We start from the raw sequence: 16,597 nt of genomic DNA on the forward strand, positions 1-16,597 counted from the left end.
GCTCCTTCTCTTCTGCTATTTTGACCTTGAATGATGATGATCCTTCTTCCCTTGTGCCATTCTTGCTGCGGTTTCCTTATTTCTACCTGCTGCAGAGTAGCATGCTGCATTTACCTGTCCTCTTCCTGTCAAGTATTGAGTGTGATGAGGCCGCTCGCGAACGTTGGTGACAGCTGACTGCAGAGGATGCATCGGTGATCTCTCTCGACTCAAAGTCAGAATTGCATGCTATGACTAACTGACTAGTGCCTAGCTAGGTTCCTGGCCTATATATGTATGGGGCAGGCTCCTGCATTATTGGCCCTCCTGTGAACAGTGACTGGTGCATTATTGGTTTTCTTTTCCCATTAGCAGCATTCAGCAATCCATGCATGCTCCCTCCCGTTTTGTACATGCAATGGAGTTGGTTGAAAGAGAGGAAAACACACACACATCCATAATAACGACAACAATAGGGTAATTGTAAGCTAAGCCATCTCTACTGCTGAATCCCCCCTTGCAAAGAAAAAACATGGCACATTTTATTGTGGTGTGTAAGGCAATTTGAAATATTAAACTAACTGTATAATTTATATGCGTTATTAAATAAGCTTATAATTGTTAATATCAGTACAAGTATTCGATTGTTTAATAATAGCAGTATTCCTTCCTAGGACAGGACTGCATGCATGACTACTGGAGGGCATGCCCCGCATCACCACTATACTGTTGTAGTAGGCTAGCTAGCTGTATGCTTGCCGTCAGCTCGATGAGCAGTCAGAGATGAGTGAGGTTCCTCCGTTGGATCCGGCCATATCGATGGCCAGCCTTTCCCCCAGGCCAATAATGCATGGAACAGCGATCCATGCATATATACATGTATGGTTAATTAATTATTACATCATTGCATATCATCCCTCGCATATTTATTGGCCCCTTTTGGATAGCTGGGGCTGAAACCCTGTCACATCGGATATTTGATACTAATTAGGAGGAGTATTAAGTATAAACTAATTACAAAACTAATTATACAGATGGAGGCTAATTTGCAAGATGAATCTATTAAACCTAATTAGTCCATGATTTGACAATGTGGTGCTACAGTAACCATTTACTAATGATGAATTAATTAGGCTTAGGACATGTTTGGATAGCAATGCTAAACTTTAGCACATTGGGCTGTTTAGATACTGTGCTAAAGTTTAGCACTTTTGGTGGAAAATGACAACATTACCCCTCATTTACTCCTCTTAAATTGCAGCGGAGGAGAGAGAGAGGGGAGCAATGGTGGGAAAAAGTGGAGGGGGACCACTTTTAGCACTATTAGCACCCCTTAAGTGCGCCAATGAAAAAGAGTGTGCTAAACTTTAGCACACCACTTTTAGCACATTTATTTGGATACCCAAGTGCTAAAGGGTGCTAAACCCCGTATCCAAACAGGACTTTAATAGATTCGCCTCGTGAATTAGTCTAGGATTTCTGCAATTAGTTTTATAATTAGCTTATGTTTAATCCTTTTAATTAGGATCCAACATTCGTGATAAGAGCTGAATATCAAACATGCGCAAAGGTGCTGGCTGCTGCTGTTTGCACCGACGACACCTGCTGGGTGGCTGAGTGCTGACAGGCCGGCCGGATCGAAATGTGTGTCCCCTACCCTGCACGGCTGCATGCACAGACAACGGTACTACATGCTCTTGAAAATTAAATCACATTTTTGCAGTGTTGAAGTAATAATTTAATTGTTCTTGCTCGATCACTTAACTTGTAATCAACTTACTAGTCTTTGCGAGAATATGAAATGTATCTGGAAATGCTGATTTAACTCTCATATCGGCTGTTTGCCTGTTTATATATACAAAGTACATCAAATAATCTTCTGGATAGAGATTGAAACTGATCAATCTATCTGTATCTATGGGTCCGCTTGCTTGAGCTTCCTGACATAAAACTGTAAAACTAGCATCGGTTTTTCGGAAAAAGCTGCAACTCAGTCCTGAAATATCCGCGGCAGTTACGTACTCCCCCGATCTATTGTGCTGTGTGTCGTATCGTGTCGTGGCTGCTCATCTCCATACCATACCTTGTCAATTGTTGTGATGTATCGATGAATTATATATGTATGTATAGTAGTTGATGCATTACGTATATACGTAGACGGTCGTTATGGATTCCGATCCGTCGTAACAATAAACAAGGACCATACATGCATATAAAGCACGACGAATATCCTATAAGCGATGCATCAACTTGATATTATTAAGAGAGCGTGTGTGTGTATACATAGTATATACCAACGACGACATATACAATATAAAATAATCTGGCTGCAACGAGCAAGCAAAAGGACAAGAAGCTTGCGTTGCATTGCATTGCTTTGCTTGGTGGTGATGGGGCCATTGCATGAGCTAGGGTGAATGGGTGATGGAGGCGCGCGACAAGAGGAGAATGGGCAGGCATGTACGTGTGCGGACAATGCAAGTTTGGCCTCTCGTCTCTCACTCTGCGTTTGTGTGGTCCCACGTGTCGGGAGACTAGCAGGCCCCATAGATGGAGAGTGAGACACCGATGGATCTATCGAGAGATATTGAGCATGTGTCATCATGCATGCATGCCTGCCCACCATCACTGCCAAACCAAACCTACCCCTCCCAATTCAATTCCATGGCCTTGCCCTCGCATTATAAGGATCGGATCGGAGGTGAGCATGCATGATGGACGGTTTTGATGCAAATCAGAATGTTTTGATGCAAATGATCATGCATATGTAATGCTATATATCATCCATATGACATCCACTCTAAATAAATACGCGAGCAAATTAAACCATATCGACGATCGCACACTCAGATTACAGATACATGTGGTGGGCCCACATATGCATATATACATATATATATGAGAGATGGGCCAGGCTAGCTAAGGAGGGGGCCCACGGGGGGCGTGGTGGACCAATGCGTGGCGACTTGTAGTGAATGTTTAAATCTGCTTTGGTACGGTGTCCATGAATGCGTTGGCAATTTGTGCGTGACCCGCCATCTCATCAATCTTTTATCTCTTATTATTTCAATTCCTTAGAGGTAGGTTCTGCTGGATCTGCATGCATTCCCGACCAACCACACAGATCCAGCAAAATATGCACAAAATTTGCACAAAATTGTGTGTGTATAGCAGGCTAGGATGCATGCATGCAATGGTCCTTCAATTCATTCCAACAACATATGGGACTCACTCACACGTACGTACCAACGAAACAGCGATGGCATGTATCATATACGTACGTACATTGGGTACGGTGGGCCCATCCAAAATTCAAGTGCCTCACCCATCCATCCATCCATCTTCTATATACTCATGCTTCACACATGACAGGATCTGAGGCCATGGGTACCGCTGCAAGACTTGCAATCCCCCTCGTTTGAAAAGGATAGGCAATTGAGATAGAATAGGGCGATAGCGATAGACACGTAGCTAGGGATCGATCGAGCGTCGAAGACGATCGAGGTAGGGCAAGAACACTGAAACATCTACATTTTCGCTTTATGTAAATGCGGAGAACGAACTCAACTTTTTTGTACGTGTTGGTATGGGTCGAGGAGCTGAGGCAAACCTGCTTCTCTTCTTTCTCCAAAATTCAGCATAGTAAATTGAATTTGTGCATTTATAATAGAATATGTTGCTTCTCGATCTCCCTTTACTCCCTCTATCCCAAATTACTATTCGTTTTGGGTTTTTTTAGATACGTAGCTTATGTAACTAAAGATATATTATGTGTAGATACATAGTAAAAACTATGTATCTAGAAAAAACAGAACGAATAGTAATTTGAGATGGAGGGAGGGAGTACTTAGTAAACGGAGCCTAATGCAAATGTTGGGCGATTTTAATGAATTTTGTGTTGAAAAGAGATATGTTAATTTCCCGACCCGACGGAGACCTAGGAGGGGCAAAGGAGAGCAAGCAGGAGAAAAGAGAAGAGGAAGGAGTGGCGTTTGGATGACAAAAAGATGGAAGGGAGAGGAGCAAGAAAGGAAGAAAACGAGGGGTCCGGACGGAAAACGACGGGATGCTGCGCCTGCCTGCTGGTTGCTGGTGGTCCTTGTGATGGGGGGCCCACAACGTCCTTCGCTGACGTCACACTTTTGGACTGTACTGCTAGTACTGTACAGACCTCTGTCGACGCGTCTCTCTCTCTCCCCCCCTCTCGTTAGGGGCTGTTTGGATACGAGGTGCTAAACTTTAACAGTGTCACATCGGATGTTTGGATGCTAATTAGGAGGACTAAACATGAGCTAATTATAAAACTAATTGCAGAACCTTGTGCTAATTCGCGAGACGAATCTATTAAGCCTAATTAATCCATCATTAGCAAATGGTTACTGTAGCACCACATTGTCAAATCATGGACTAATTAGGCTTAATAGATTCGTCTCGCGAATTATACTCCATCTGTGCAATTAGTTTTGTAATTAGCTTATGTTTAGTACTCCTAATTAGCATCCAAACATCCGATGTGACAGGTGTTAAACTTTAACAGGTGTTTCCCAAACACCCCCTTAGCTAATAGTCAGCTGGTTTGGTCTAGTCAGCTGGTTTGGTCTAAACACCAAGTAGAACAGTGAAGACGCAGGATCAGAGTCTCGGCCGGCCCTCTAGAATTCTCGCTACTCCAAGTACATCCATGCATGCATCGAGATTCGGTGTTTCAGGGAAGGAATAAGATAATGAGGCCAGATTGATACGGACTCTGCAGGAACGAAATTCTAATCCATTAATCTCCGGCCATGTTTAGTTACTCCCAACTTCCAACTTTGACACTATGCAAAAAGAAGATTCCCCATCACATCAAACTTGCGGTACATGTATGGAGTACTAAATGTAGATGAAATTAAAAAGTAATTGTACAGTTTTGTTGTACTTTACGAGACGAATCTTTTGAGCCTAATTAGTTAATATTTGGACAATAATTCACAAATACAAACGAAACGCTACAGTGTGCTACAGTGCTGTAACAGTAATTTGGCACCTCCCAAATTGGCCAACTAAACAAGGCCTCCCTCTCCCTCTGTCTCTGTGATTAGCAGTACAATTACAATTACTACAAGGTTGACAGCTACGTGCGTGCGTGTTCACAAGTTTCCACGCAAAGGAAAAATAGGATTTCATTCTGCAGGAAAAATAATGTGCATGGTCAAAGGAGGAGGAGCACCCAAATTTGACCATCGGTCGACAAGCAGGCAAGACTACCCATGCATGCCTAAATTTGTAAGTAATTTGTTAGGACCAGCTTATAATATAGCAATGCCTTTTATATATATATAAATAAATATACATCCTCGATGGAAAAAAGAAAATCATACTGCATTCGTACGTAGTAGGCCATAATATACTTACTAGCTTCTTGTGCTAGGTCTCATCTTGTCTCCAGCAATTAATGCACTTCCCAGCTGAGCATTATAATAGTATTGCGCTGAGATTACATTACAAGATGTATTTGGATTTACTAGATTTTTGAAAGATAATTTTGTATAGATTCGCAGTATCTCTTCTCCGGATATAAAGAGATGCTCCATTTGCAACTCCATCCATGCATACACCTCAACCTAGTAGCTCCATCGGCTGATACTTGTATGAATTTGTTTGTTGCTGCCGCGCTACCGACACAGATATATGATGGTGACTCAATTGCTTATTAATTACTTGTGATGATCGAGGATATCACGATTTGCTGCTGCTGCAATGCGCAATTTTTTCCTTCCTGTTTCGCTGAAAACACTAGCATTTGCATTCGCGGGTCTGTTCACTTCAGCTTATTTTGCTGGGTTATCAGCCATCAAACAGTATTTTCCTCTCACAACAAATTAACCATTTTAGCTTTTCAGCCGGCTTATAAGCTGAAACAAACAGGCCCCGCATTCGTGAGACTTGAGGAGAAATAAACTAGTGCCAGGGACGCAGCCGACACATCTTCTGACATTGACTCCAAGGCCTATTTGAAAACCAGGATATGATCTAGGACCTATATGTATATACAATATCAGCTATATATATAATAGTAGTATACGATAATCGACGACTCATACTATCAGACCAGCAAACAAACTGATAATGCATGCAAATGATTCCTTAAACTAAGTAAGCAATCATCTCTCTTACTTGTAGCTAATAAGCTAGATGGCCAGCATCATCATCATCATCATCTTATATAACAAGTACCGTAGTAGTAGTAGTAGTAACAGTAGTGCTGCTAACATATAAGTAGTAACAGGCCGGAGAGGAGCTAATAACAAGTAGAAACAAAGAAACGGATTAATAAGCAAATTAACAATGCCATTGCCATGGCCGTGCATGCGGCTGCTCGGCCGGGGTTAGAGAGATCCATCGATCCACCTCAGCTAGCTAGCTCTACTCATCCTCATCCTCATGCCCATGGCTCTCCACCTCGTCGTCCTGCTCCTGCTCCTGATCGTCGCCGCCGGCTCTTCGCTTGGCAATGCCATCGTCGTCGTCGTTCCCATCCTCAGCGCCGCCATTGCCATTGCCCTCGTTCTGACGCTCCCTGTCGAACATGAACCCCGGCGGGCCGCCGTGCGCGTCGGGGTACTTGACCACGGCGTCCAGCAGCTCCGAGCTCGCCTTGGCCGCCTCGTCTCCGGCATTGTTGTTGCTGCCGCCGGCTCCGGTGGCTCCGGCGGTGCGCGAGTAGAGGCGGTCCAGCTCGTCGAAGTAGGGGCATGTCTTGGCGTGCGCCGGGCGCTTCTTGCCGCTCTCCTTGGCCTTGCGGAAGTACTTGTTGATGTTCTCCCACTTCTCCTTGCACCGCTTGGCGCTCCGGCCGTAGCCCGCCGCCGCCATGCGCGAGCTCACCTCCTCCCACAGCGGGCCCTTGAGCCCCGGCTCCTGGAACCGCCCCTCCAGCCCCGTCCGCACCCGGATCAGCGCCTCCACCTCGTGCTTCGGCCACCGCGACGTGCTCATCAGATGCAGCGTGTCGCCACCGCCGCCGCCGCCCTCGTAGGGCACCAGCTCCTTGCCGGCCGCCGCGTCCTGGCTCATGCTCGTGTCGTCCCCGGACGCCGGCGGGAGGGCGATGGTCTCGCCGGAGATCTTCTCGAGGTAGTTGATGATGGCGGCCTCGCGCGCGGCGGCGCTGGCGCGGTCCTGCGCGCGCGCGGTGGCCTCGCGGGCGAACTTGTCGGCCTCCTGCCGGCGCCACGCCTCGTCGCGGGCGGCGCGCTCCCGCTCGCGGCGCTCCATGGCGTCCAGGAACTGGCGGTGCAGGCTCTCCTGGTGCTCCATCAGCCGCTGCACCAGCCGCTCGAAGAAGGACGCCGACGCGCTCAGCTGCTCCTGCCGCCGCCGCTTCCGCTTGCGCCGCGACGCGTCCGCCGGCGGCTGCGGGGGCTGCACCACCGCCGCCGCGTCCTCCCCGGCCGACGTCTCCGATGCGTTGAGCTGCGGCGCGTCCGCGGCCGCCACGCCCGGGAGGTCGGCCATGGCCGGCTCCAGGATGGCATTGTCGTCGCCGGTGAGGCCGGAGCCGGAGCCCGTCTGGGCGCCGCTGCTCCCCGGCTTGTAGATGGCCTCCAGCTCGCTGAACAGCTTGTAGTTGCCGCCACCCGCGGACGCGGCAGACGCAGCGGCGGCAGCGGCATTGTCGTCGCCTTTCTTGAAGTAGTTGGCCGCAGCGGCAGCAGGCGGCGCGGGGGACTCTGGAGTGGCTACCTTCTCCTTCCCCGGCGCCCTCTTGCTGCTGCTCGTGCTGTGCAAGTAGTCGATGTCCAGCGGCCGCCTGCACATCCAACAAGACGAACAATGCAGAGTGAGAACAAGAATTGAAATGCTGCATGCAAGAGCAAGATGCATGCGGGCGGCGGCCTTTGCTTTCTCGTTGCATGTCACCGGCCGGAACCTTTTGGGTGAGGTAATCATCCATGGGAGAAAAGGGGAGGAGCTGAAAAGTAGGTGCTCGAGTGACAATGTCCGCTGGAGGCTGAGCACTGAGCAGGACGGGAGGAATCGCCATGCCCATCAGCATCACCAGCGGCGCCTCTCTCTCAATCATGCCACTATTATTGGTCGTCCTCTGCTCCCTCCCCACGAGCATCCCAAGCAGAGCAACCAAACAAGATGCAATGCAACCTCTTGTCTTTTTTTTCAATTCATTCAATTTGCGCCAAGAACCACTAGGCTAGCAGTGGAGGAAGCAAATCGGCGAGGAATCCATTTCGATTGGGAGAAGATTTGAAGAAGATCCAGATGTCCTACCAGGTGGGTTCCTTGATGGAGGTCTCCTCGTCGCCGGTCCACCGCCGGAGCCGGCTCTCGGTGGCCGCCTCGTCGTCGCCGCCACCGACATGGAGCATCATGCCGCCGCCCGCGCCGCCGCCCCCGTCGTTGAGGGCGTCGTCGGTGCCCCCCGTGGCGCCGCTGCCGCCGCCGGCGTCGACCGCCAGCTTGAAGTTCATGGCAGCTGCCAGGAACGGGGGGACTCCCGGAGGGGCTGCGCCGCCGGATGCCGCGCTCCCGGCGCCCGCCCCTGAGCTCTCCGGCACGGCCTCGACGTCGAATCCCAGGTGGTGCTGCTGGTGGTGGTGCGGCTGCTGGTGCTGCTGCTGGTGGTGGTGCTGCGGAGCCCATCTCGCGGGCGCCGGCTGCTGCGGCGGGGGCTTGTGGTGGTGCTGCTGCTGCTCGTGGAAGAGCTGGAGGTGGTGCCCCGCGGCGGCCGCCTGGTGCAGCAGCTGCTGCGTGAAGGGTATCCCGGCCTGCGACTGCGCCGGCGGGGCGGCGCCGAAGTGAGCGAAGTGCGGCGGCATGTGGGGCGCGTGGTGGTGGTGGTGGTGCTGCGGCGGCAGGGCGTGGTGGTGTAGCGGCTGGTACCTGAAGGGCCCGCCCAGCTCCGGGGCGGCGGCAGGCTGGGGCGGCTGCTGCTGCGGCGGCGGGGCGGACATGGCGAAGCCGCCGTCCATGATGAACTGCTGGAACTCGGAGACGCCGCCATAGCCGGACTGCATGGCGAAGTCCTCCGGCCGGCGGGGGGGGAGCTCCCTACTACTATCCTATTCCTAGGTAGCTGCTACCACTCACCTCCAGTGGCAGTGGGGATGAATTACTGCTACCATTGCTCGACCTCGGCGGTGATGGTGAAGCTTTTGCTTTGCTTGGCTTGGCTTGGTTACATGCTGCTGGTGGCGTAACAAATTAACCTGAATTGCAATTTGGAAATGCGAATGCACAGCACAGTCACAGCAGGAGGGGGAGGGGGGAGATGGGGATGGGGATTGGAGGAACAAGGGGAGGATGGGGATGGCCTTGTCTTAATGGAGGGAGGGTAGAGGGCTCGGTCTGTTTGGTTTCCATTTTGCTTCTGGGTGCCTCAGCTTTATCTTCTGGCAGTTTTGGAAAGCAGCCCTCGGGCATGCCCTTATTTAGATACCCCTGCCCTTATTGTCCCGGTTTGAATTGAATGGACTCTTGCTCTTTCCGGCAAATACAAATAAAGGCCTCAACTTCACTTGTGCTTCCTCCTTGTCCTCTTTACATGGTGAGGTTTGGAGGCTTTATCTTTGGCTTCTATATGTCCAGCAAGATACTCCCATATATACTGCCCGTGGCTTGTTTGAATTCGATCATCCAATTGCCATAAGTTTCGACATAATCGATGCTTTCAAGGGATAATCACAATCTAGGTTTCTGTTGCCCATGAAAAAGGATAACAGAGCTTGTGCTACAAAAGGAAAAGAGAAAGTATAGCTTTCGTTATACTAGGGCGATTCAAGTAGTTGAATAGAGCAACACAAACCTAAAAACTCCATTTTGGTGCAGCTTCATGGGGCTTCGGCTCCCTGGCATTTCAGTATTGCATCATTGTAACCGTACTGTAGCACGGAGTCTCTTTTCTCTCTCTTCTCCCTCCCTCTCACATCCGACGGAGGAGCCGGAGGAGTCACAATTGTGCCTCCTTCGGCTCCGGCTCTAGCTTCAGCTCCTCTAACACCACTGCGCACTGCAATGGTCGAGCTGGAGTACCATCAGCCCGGCCAAACAAGGCCCAAAGAATATATTGCATCCTTCGTTGGTGTAAACAAAGGGGTATTGCAAGTGAAAAGGACCTGTCCAGAAAAGGCAAAAGAGCAAAAGAAAATAGAAAAAGGAAAGGGGACGCTGACGTCAGCTCGCCTGTGGGGCTACCGGCCGGCATGGCACCGCCACCGTCGCCACACACGTGCCCTGCACGTGTGGAGAGAAGCAAAATCGTGCATCGGGAAGTGCAGCTAATCAGTAGTAAATTACTAGTGACTGATTGTTTGCTGAGGAAGAGGCCGGATTAGTTTTGGTTCTTGGAGAAGAATATAATCGCTGATCCCTTGTCTCCTCTTCGTTTGGATCCTAGCTTATAGTATATACATACCAGGTGGTATTCCCCTCTCTATTCTTAAAAATACCAAGATGAGGACAACTTACCAGTCTTTTAGGAACATCATATCCATCCTTGAATCTTGCTTGACACCCAAGCAGAGGCGGTATGTAGCATTGTCATAGAGAATGAGCAGGACTCATCATCACTGTCATACATACTATCATCGGCATTGTTCCCTGCTAGTGTAAGCTAAGCAGCGGTTTAACCCGTCCCAAATTATAGGTCATTTTAATTTTATTAGATTCATAGACTCTATTATGCATTTAGATATACCCTATGTCTAGCTAGAAAAGTCAAAACGACCTATAATTTGGAACTCCCTTCATTTTAAAATAATGTAGGATGTTTTAACTTTTATCTTACTTCTCTAAGAAATTAACTCAGCAGAGAGTGCTAAGTAAGTGGGAATTAGGCCTTTATAACAATAACTTTTGAACATGATGCCCATCCATGGACTCGATCTATGCGTTTGAATAAGTTTTTGTTAGCAGTAACAAGGGATGATGGAACTAGCTTGCAATTGGTGGTCCGGTCTGGTGCAGATGATCAATGTGTATGCGCCGTGATCTGACCGAGCGAATGATAGGTGTGTGGTGTGCCATGACGTGCTCATCATGTCACTATGGGAAAATTGATCATTCATCTTGAGGCTCAGTACCGGTTGTGTATTGGTTTGGAACTAATATGAGCATTAATATCGGGCCTAACAGCTAGTCCCCAAGGAGGCTCCCGTGACCCCCCCTCCCGATAACCGGTACTAATGTGCTTGAGGGCCTTTAGTACCGGGTGGAGCCTCCACCCGGTACTAATTGGTGGGTGGGGACCCGGAATTTGGACTTCACTAGATTGAAGTCCGCACGCATCTGATCCTCTCTCCGTCTTATCCGCTCCTCTCCCAAACGACCTCCTTCTCTCTCCCTTATCCCCCGGTCCCTTCTCTTACCCTGGCCCGATCCCTTCTCTTTCCCCGGTCCGCTCCTCACCGGATCCCATTCCAGGCGCCCCTCCCCTCCCCTCCGTACGCCCCTCACTGCGACACCGGTGAGGAGCGGCGGCGGGGCAAGGTGAGGCGACAGGACAACGGTGGGGGAGCGTAGAGGTGGAGTGGTGGGCGACGGCGCGGGGAGTTGCAGCGGGCGATGGTGTGTAGAGCAACGAGATCCACAGTGCGACTCGGATCTGTAGGGCGGCGTGGTTGGAGAGCGCAGAGGCGCGGCGGGGTGGCGGGATCTGAGGGGTGGCGACACGGCAGGACGAGGTGCGTGGCCTCACCTCTCTCTCTCTGGGTGAGGGCGGCTAGCGGCGCGAGAGGGCCAGCGGACTGCGTCATGAGGGCGGCCGGTCGGGTGAGGGGGCCACGCGCGAGGGTGCCGGAAGGGGGTCGCGGGGGAGGCGAGGCGGCGGGGATGAGGGCTGGGACCGGGCTCGACCGACGAGGAGGAAGGGTGGCCGCCCGGTGATGATGAGGAGGAAGGGCGGTCGGGTGGGGACCTCCAAATTAGTACCGGTTGGTATAAACATATGGTACTAAAGTCCCCCTTTAGTACCGGTTGTTTGACCCGGTACTAAAGGTTGCACAACCGGTAATACTAAAGGTGGTTTGAATTCGGTACTAAAGTCGCATTCCCCAGTGGGCCGTGGTGTCGTGATGGCATGACATTGCCATTTCAATTTGGTGGCTCACCTGCTTGCTTATATACGTGGAAGTGCAGAGAGGTAGCGCTTCTAAAGGTCGGAAAGGAAACGGTGGGATATTTGGGTCCTCTGGGGTTGTAACTGTAAAAAATAGGCCTACCCTATCTACCTATTAGCTAGTACGTACGTAGTAGTATAGCTAGTAGCCCTGTCCATCCATCCATTATCGTTTATCGACGACACGGAGAGAGAGAGAGAGAAGAGTCGCAGGCAATAGCCGGTGGGTGCTGCACTGTAGTAGTACTCGTATACTACGAGCGGTCCGGGGAAGGGATGGGAAACGGGCCGGACCCGTTGCTATTGGGCCCGTTGCGTGACGTGTCCTGCATTGATTGGACAAAGAGGTTGACCAGGGTACCTGATGCTGAGCCAGTACGCTTCTTGGTTCTTGTTCTTGCTCTGAGTGCCATGTCCTGCCTCGGTCACTCGCCCAAAGACTCCAGAGTCCAGAGGGAGAGAGAGAGAGAGCAGAAAAGAAAAGAAAAGAAAAGAAAAGAAAAGGACTCGAAAAGAAAGAAAAGAATAGAGAAAGGCGGGATGCCTGCCTACGTGGGTCACCTCGATCGCTCGCTCATCACGTCCACTCGACAAGACCGGCGTGCGTCTGCATGTGCATCAGTGCATGCGCCGGACCAGACCGCCGTGACAGCACTGCATGCACCAGTGCTTCTCTTTTCTTCCCATGCATCTTCTTCTTCCTCCTCCGATCCTCCTCTCTGGTGTCATGCATGTGTCATCTCTCCATGCATCCCCGTTGCAATGCAATGCCATGCCATGCCTCAGGGCTTATGATCATAACATCCATGCATCTCTGTGAAAAGCTGCAGTCCAAAAGCAAGGAAGCTAGTAGCTAGGCTAGGGAACGACCGATGCATACAATAGTACGTACGCAAAATAATAAGCTACAGTCCAATGGACAAGAAACCACCCAACCCATCCATCCATCAATGTACAAGTAAGTAGATCGACACAAGTCGCACATATGTATGGCTGGGTGATTATTCAACAGCTTCAGAGCAACGTCCATGGCTCAAATTTTCTAAAGTTTGACATCCAAATATATCTTACATTGACTATTAGCTATATATATAAAAGAGTACTCCGTATGTGCTGCTCCCAAGCATGAAAATATGTATATATATAACCCCACTCTTTTTGTGGATTTTTTTTAATAAAGACAGTATAAATGCATACACTCATATACGTTTTTGCATACTTAATTTGCTATCGACAGACGCGTCTCTTAACACTAAAAGAATAACTAACAAAAAATACGAGTACCTATGCTTAGTCGGATAATGGTTGCACGCAACAAAACCCTACGGCGAGTTGGTGGGCATCCTACCGTGTGTTATTTTTTGTAACACACCATATTACAACACAAAAGCAAAAAAAAAAAAGGCATTTATGTATATATTTTTCGATGTCCAGGAAGGTTTACGCGTCAGAAATGGCCCAAGCGTAGCCCAAATTGTTGTGTCAGCTTGACTAGCTCAACATTAAAGTAAGCAATCTACTTTTGCGGGTGGGGTCAGCCCCCCGACCCTCCCCCCTCCCCGGCTGCCGCCGCAGCGACACCACCAGTTGGCGAGGCCAGATCCCGCCGTCCCACCCCGCATCCTCCGCCGCAACCTGCACTCGCAGACCTTCGCACCCATCCCCAAACCAACTACACCCGGTCTCGCTCCCTGCCGGCCCAAAGTTCTTGAGATCGGTTCTTCCTTGACTCGTCGCCGGCCCCATCGCGCCACGGCGCCCCCCAAGCTGACGAGGTCGATTGGGTCCCAGCTTCACCAGATCCACCGTCTGCAACACCGGATCTGCTGCCTACCTATGCGGACGTCGCCAGATCCGGCAGATTCAATGCGCCGCAGCGGCCTACCCCCAACGGCACACCACCGAGGGTAACTCCACAACGCCCCCCGCGAAGGAGCCGCATTTACTTCGGGCATACGGCACGGTCAGAGCTTGTCAGGGAGCCACAACGCAGGCCAGCGGCCACAGCTCAGCAAGAGTGGATCCCTACCAAGATCCGAAAGCGGCATTCAACACACCACACATCGCCCAACATCCCTCGATGCGACGGCCGACATGACTGGACCTCATGGCCGCGCAGGAGCTCTTCAAGGTAGCCAACCACCGCCACACTACTAGCATTCAACCGTGCTATGGCTAGGAGGTGGTTCAATTGCCTGGTGCGTGACCATCGCGCTGCAGCCTACAAAGATCCAGTGTGTTGTTTCCGTTGCCACCGCTCGGGGCACTGGGAACACTACTGCCCCACCCAACAACGCCACTCTGCACCACACCGCGCAGCACCACTGCCCCCGACCTCTCCCGCCTCCGCCACCCCCACCGCCACCGCTACCACCACCACCTCCGCCGCTGCTGCCAGAACGCCGTGCCGGTACGTCACTGATGGCAATTGAAGACCCGGACACCCGCCCAAACGTGGCCACGGTGTTTGTTCCGACCTCGTTCGATCTGGAACGGGACGCGCGTGACTAGGAGAGCACCACCCTTGTCCCATGGGCCATCCACTTGCAGCGCAGCGCCGGAGCCTGGGACATCGAGGAGCTGCTGCTTGAGGACCTCCAGCTGGAGCGTGGCGTCCTCTCTGTCACCGTCCACCACCCGGAGCCCTTCCTGATCCAGTTTGAGCATAGCACGTGGAAGCGCGCCACCGTGGTCGTTTCCAAGGCCATGGTCTAGACATCTGCATGAGGACATGGCGCAGCCTTGGCAGTGCCTTGGGCATGCGCATCTTCTTCAGGGTGTGCCTCTACCTGGTGGCATTACGGGGCACGCGTGGACGCCGAAGATCGTGGAGCGCGTCATCAGCAACAAGTGTGCGCTGCAGTGCAACAACTCGAACCTTGTGCAACCAACTAACACGAGGTACATCGACTTGTGGGCGTGGACGGCGAACCTAAGTGACATCCCTAAGCAGGTGTGGCTCGTCTTCATGCACAAGTCGTCGGACAAGTCGTCGGCGGTCTTCGTCTCGCAGATGCCGCCAGAGAGGTGGCAGCAGAGAGTGCAATATGAGGTCTTCATCCACATGGGACTCCTTGAGGACTACTCAACGGTGACTTGTGACCTGCAATGGGCGGTGGTGGATCCAGCAGCCTTCACCCCAATCCGTCGCCCCTATGTGTGGCACTATGGTGTCGTCAACGGCGCCCCAGCTGACGCGCGTGCCAGATACCCTCCAGGCTTCCCCTACCGCCACGCGTCAGGGATGACCGTGGCGAGCGGTAGCCAAGATGGGAGCGCAGCGGGTACAATGACAATCGCGAGCGCGGTGACAGACGGAGCAAGGACAAGGCCCACATGGGCAGAAGTTCCTGCAAGGAGGGCAACTTCACCTGGCCTAACCAGTGTAACGAGGACGGGGACGACTACGACTATGACCACCCCGAGCACGGCGTGGACCTGCGCGCACGCCAGCCTCGATGCGACTAAGACCCCATGCACCGTGAGCACACCCGCTACCCGCACTGCCGCGCTGCGGAATTCCGAGGAGGCCAGCGATGCTCCGAGGAGATCCCGTCGGTGACGACGGCCAACCAGCTAGGCCTGAACGCAACAAGACACTGCATCAGCTCCTACTTCAGCATGCCAGCTGGGCCTGAACGCAACAAGAAATTGCATCAGATCCTGCTTCAGCATGTTCACGTTGGCGCTCCCGATAGGGGATGAACTGAAGAACTGAAGAGCAAAGCGCTAGTGGCACTGCAAGCCTTGTTCAATGCCCAAGCAGATGCGCTCAAGCATGGTTTTCAGGCTGCGCTGGAATCAGCAATGTGCAAGCAGGCCACCCCAACAGCTCCCACGACGTAGCAAAGCTTCTGGGTGAACGGAGCGGTAGACTACGTCCAGAAGGCGCATGCACTGGCAGCGTCCATCGGCATCGATGATGGTGTGAGCCCCTTCTGCACTGGGGCTAGGAATGGATCCTAGTCGCTCAAGAAGGCGCCAGCACCTGACAATGCCGGACTGATACCGGTGAGGCATGTCTTCGACAACATCACCATGACGCTGAACGACCATACTACCGGAATGACGGCAGCTTCCCCGGTGGCGGAGGTCAACCGAGCGCTGAATCGCTTGTAGCTCGCGGCAACGCAGGCGGCGACGATGGAGCCTATAGCCGACGGCACCTAGCAGGCGAACGCGGTCCAAGAGGACCCTTCCGCTCTGGCCTCTGCCGACGCCTGTTAGCACGCTAATTTGTGAACTGCAAGCATACGGATCAATTGTAGCTGTTCCCTTAGAGTATTCTCCCAAGGTTTATGAACCCGTGGAACTTATAGCACAAGATCTATTTCAACTAGCATTGTTAGTATTAACTTGGTGATTATGAAAGATGCAGATCCAATCTACTAAGCATGTATAAATAGATAATAGATAGAGCAAAGGTAACCTATCTAGAGCAACCTAGACTATGCATATGTTGTAATTCTGAGCATGGATAGCAAAGCAACATAGATATAATCTTAG

The 16,597-nt window shown here is 51.4% G+C and overlaps 1 protein-coding gene across 1 annotated transcript; it reads right to left on the reverse strand.

Annotated features, from left to right (window-relative positions):
* Positions 1–6,088: 6,088 nt before the first annotated feature.
* On the reverse strand, positions 6,089–9,341 carry LOC101765984 (trihelix transcription factor GTL1-like). Its single transcript, XM_004951141.3, has 2 exons — positions 8,248–9,341; positions 6,089–7,771 (listed from the first exon to the last, which is right to left on the reverse strand). Exons 1-2 carry the CDS (start codon positions 8,991–8,993, stop codon positions 6,385–6,387), a joined length of 2,133 nt encoding a protein of 710 aa, XP_004951198.1. The 5' UTR covers positions 8,994–9,341; the 3' UTR covers positions 6,089–6,384.
* Positions 9,342–16,597: the final 7,256 nt, after the last annotated feature.

Source organism: Setaria italica, chromosome I, assembly GCF_000263155.2.
Source record: "Setaria italica strain Yugu1 chromosome I, Setaria_italica_v2.0, whole genome shotgun sequence".
Lineage (NCBI taxonomy): Eukaryota > Viridiplantae > Streptophyta > Magnoliopsida > Poales > Poaceae > Setaria > Setaria italica.

Coding starts and splice junctions, on each gene's coding strand:
- LOC101765984 (XM_004951141.3), bottom strand. CDS start 8,993: ATGCAGTCCGGCTATGGCGGCGTCTCCGAGTTCCAGCAGTTCATCATG. Junction 7,772..8,247: donor TCCATCAAGGAACCCACCTG/GTAGGACATCTG, acceptor TTGGATGTGCAG/GCGGCCGCTGGACATCGACT.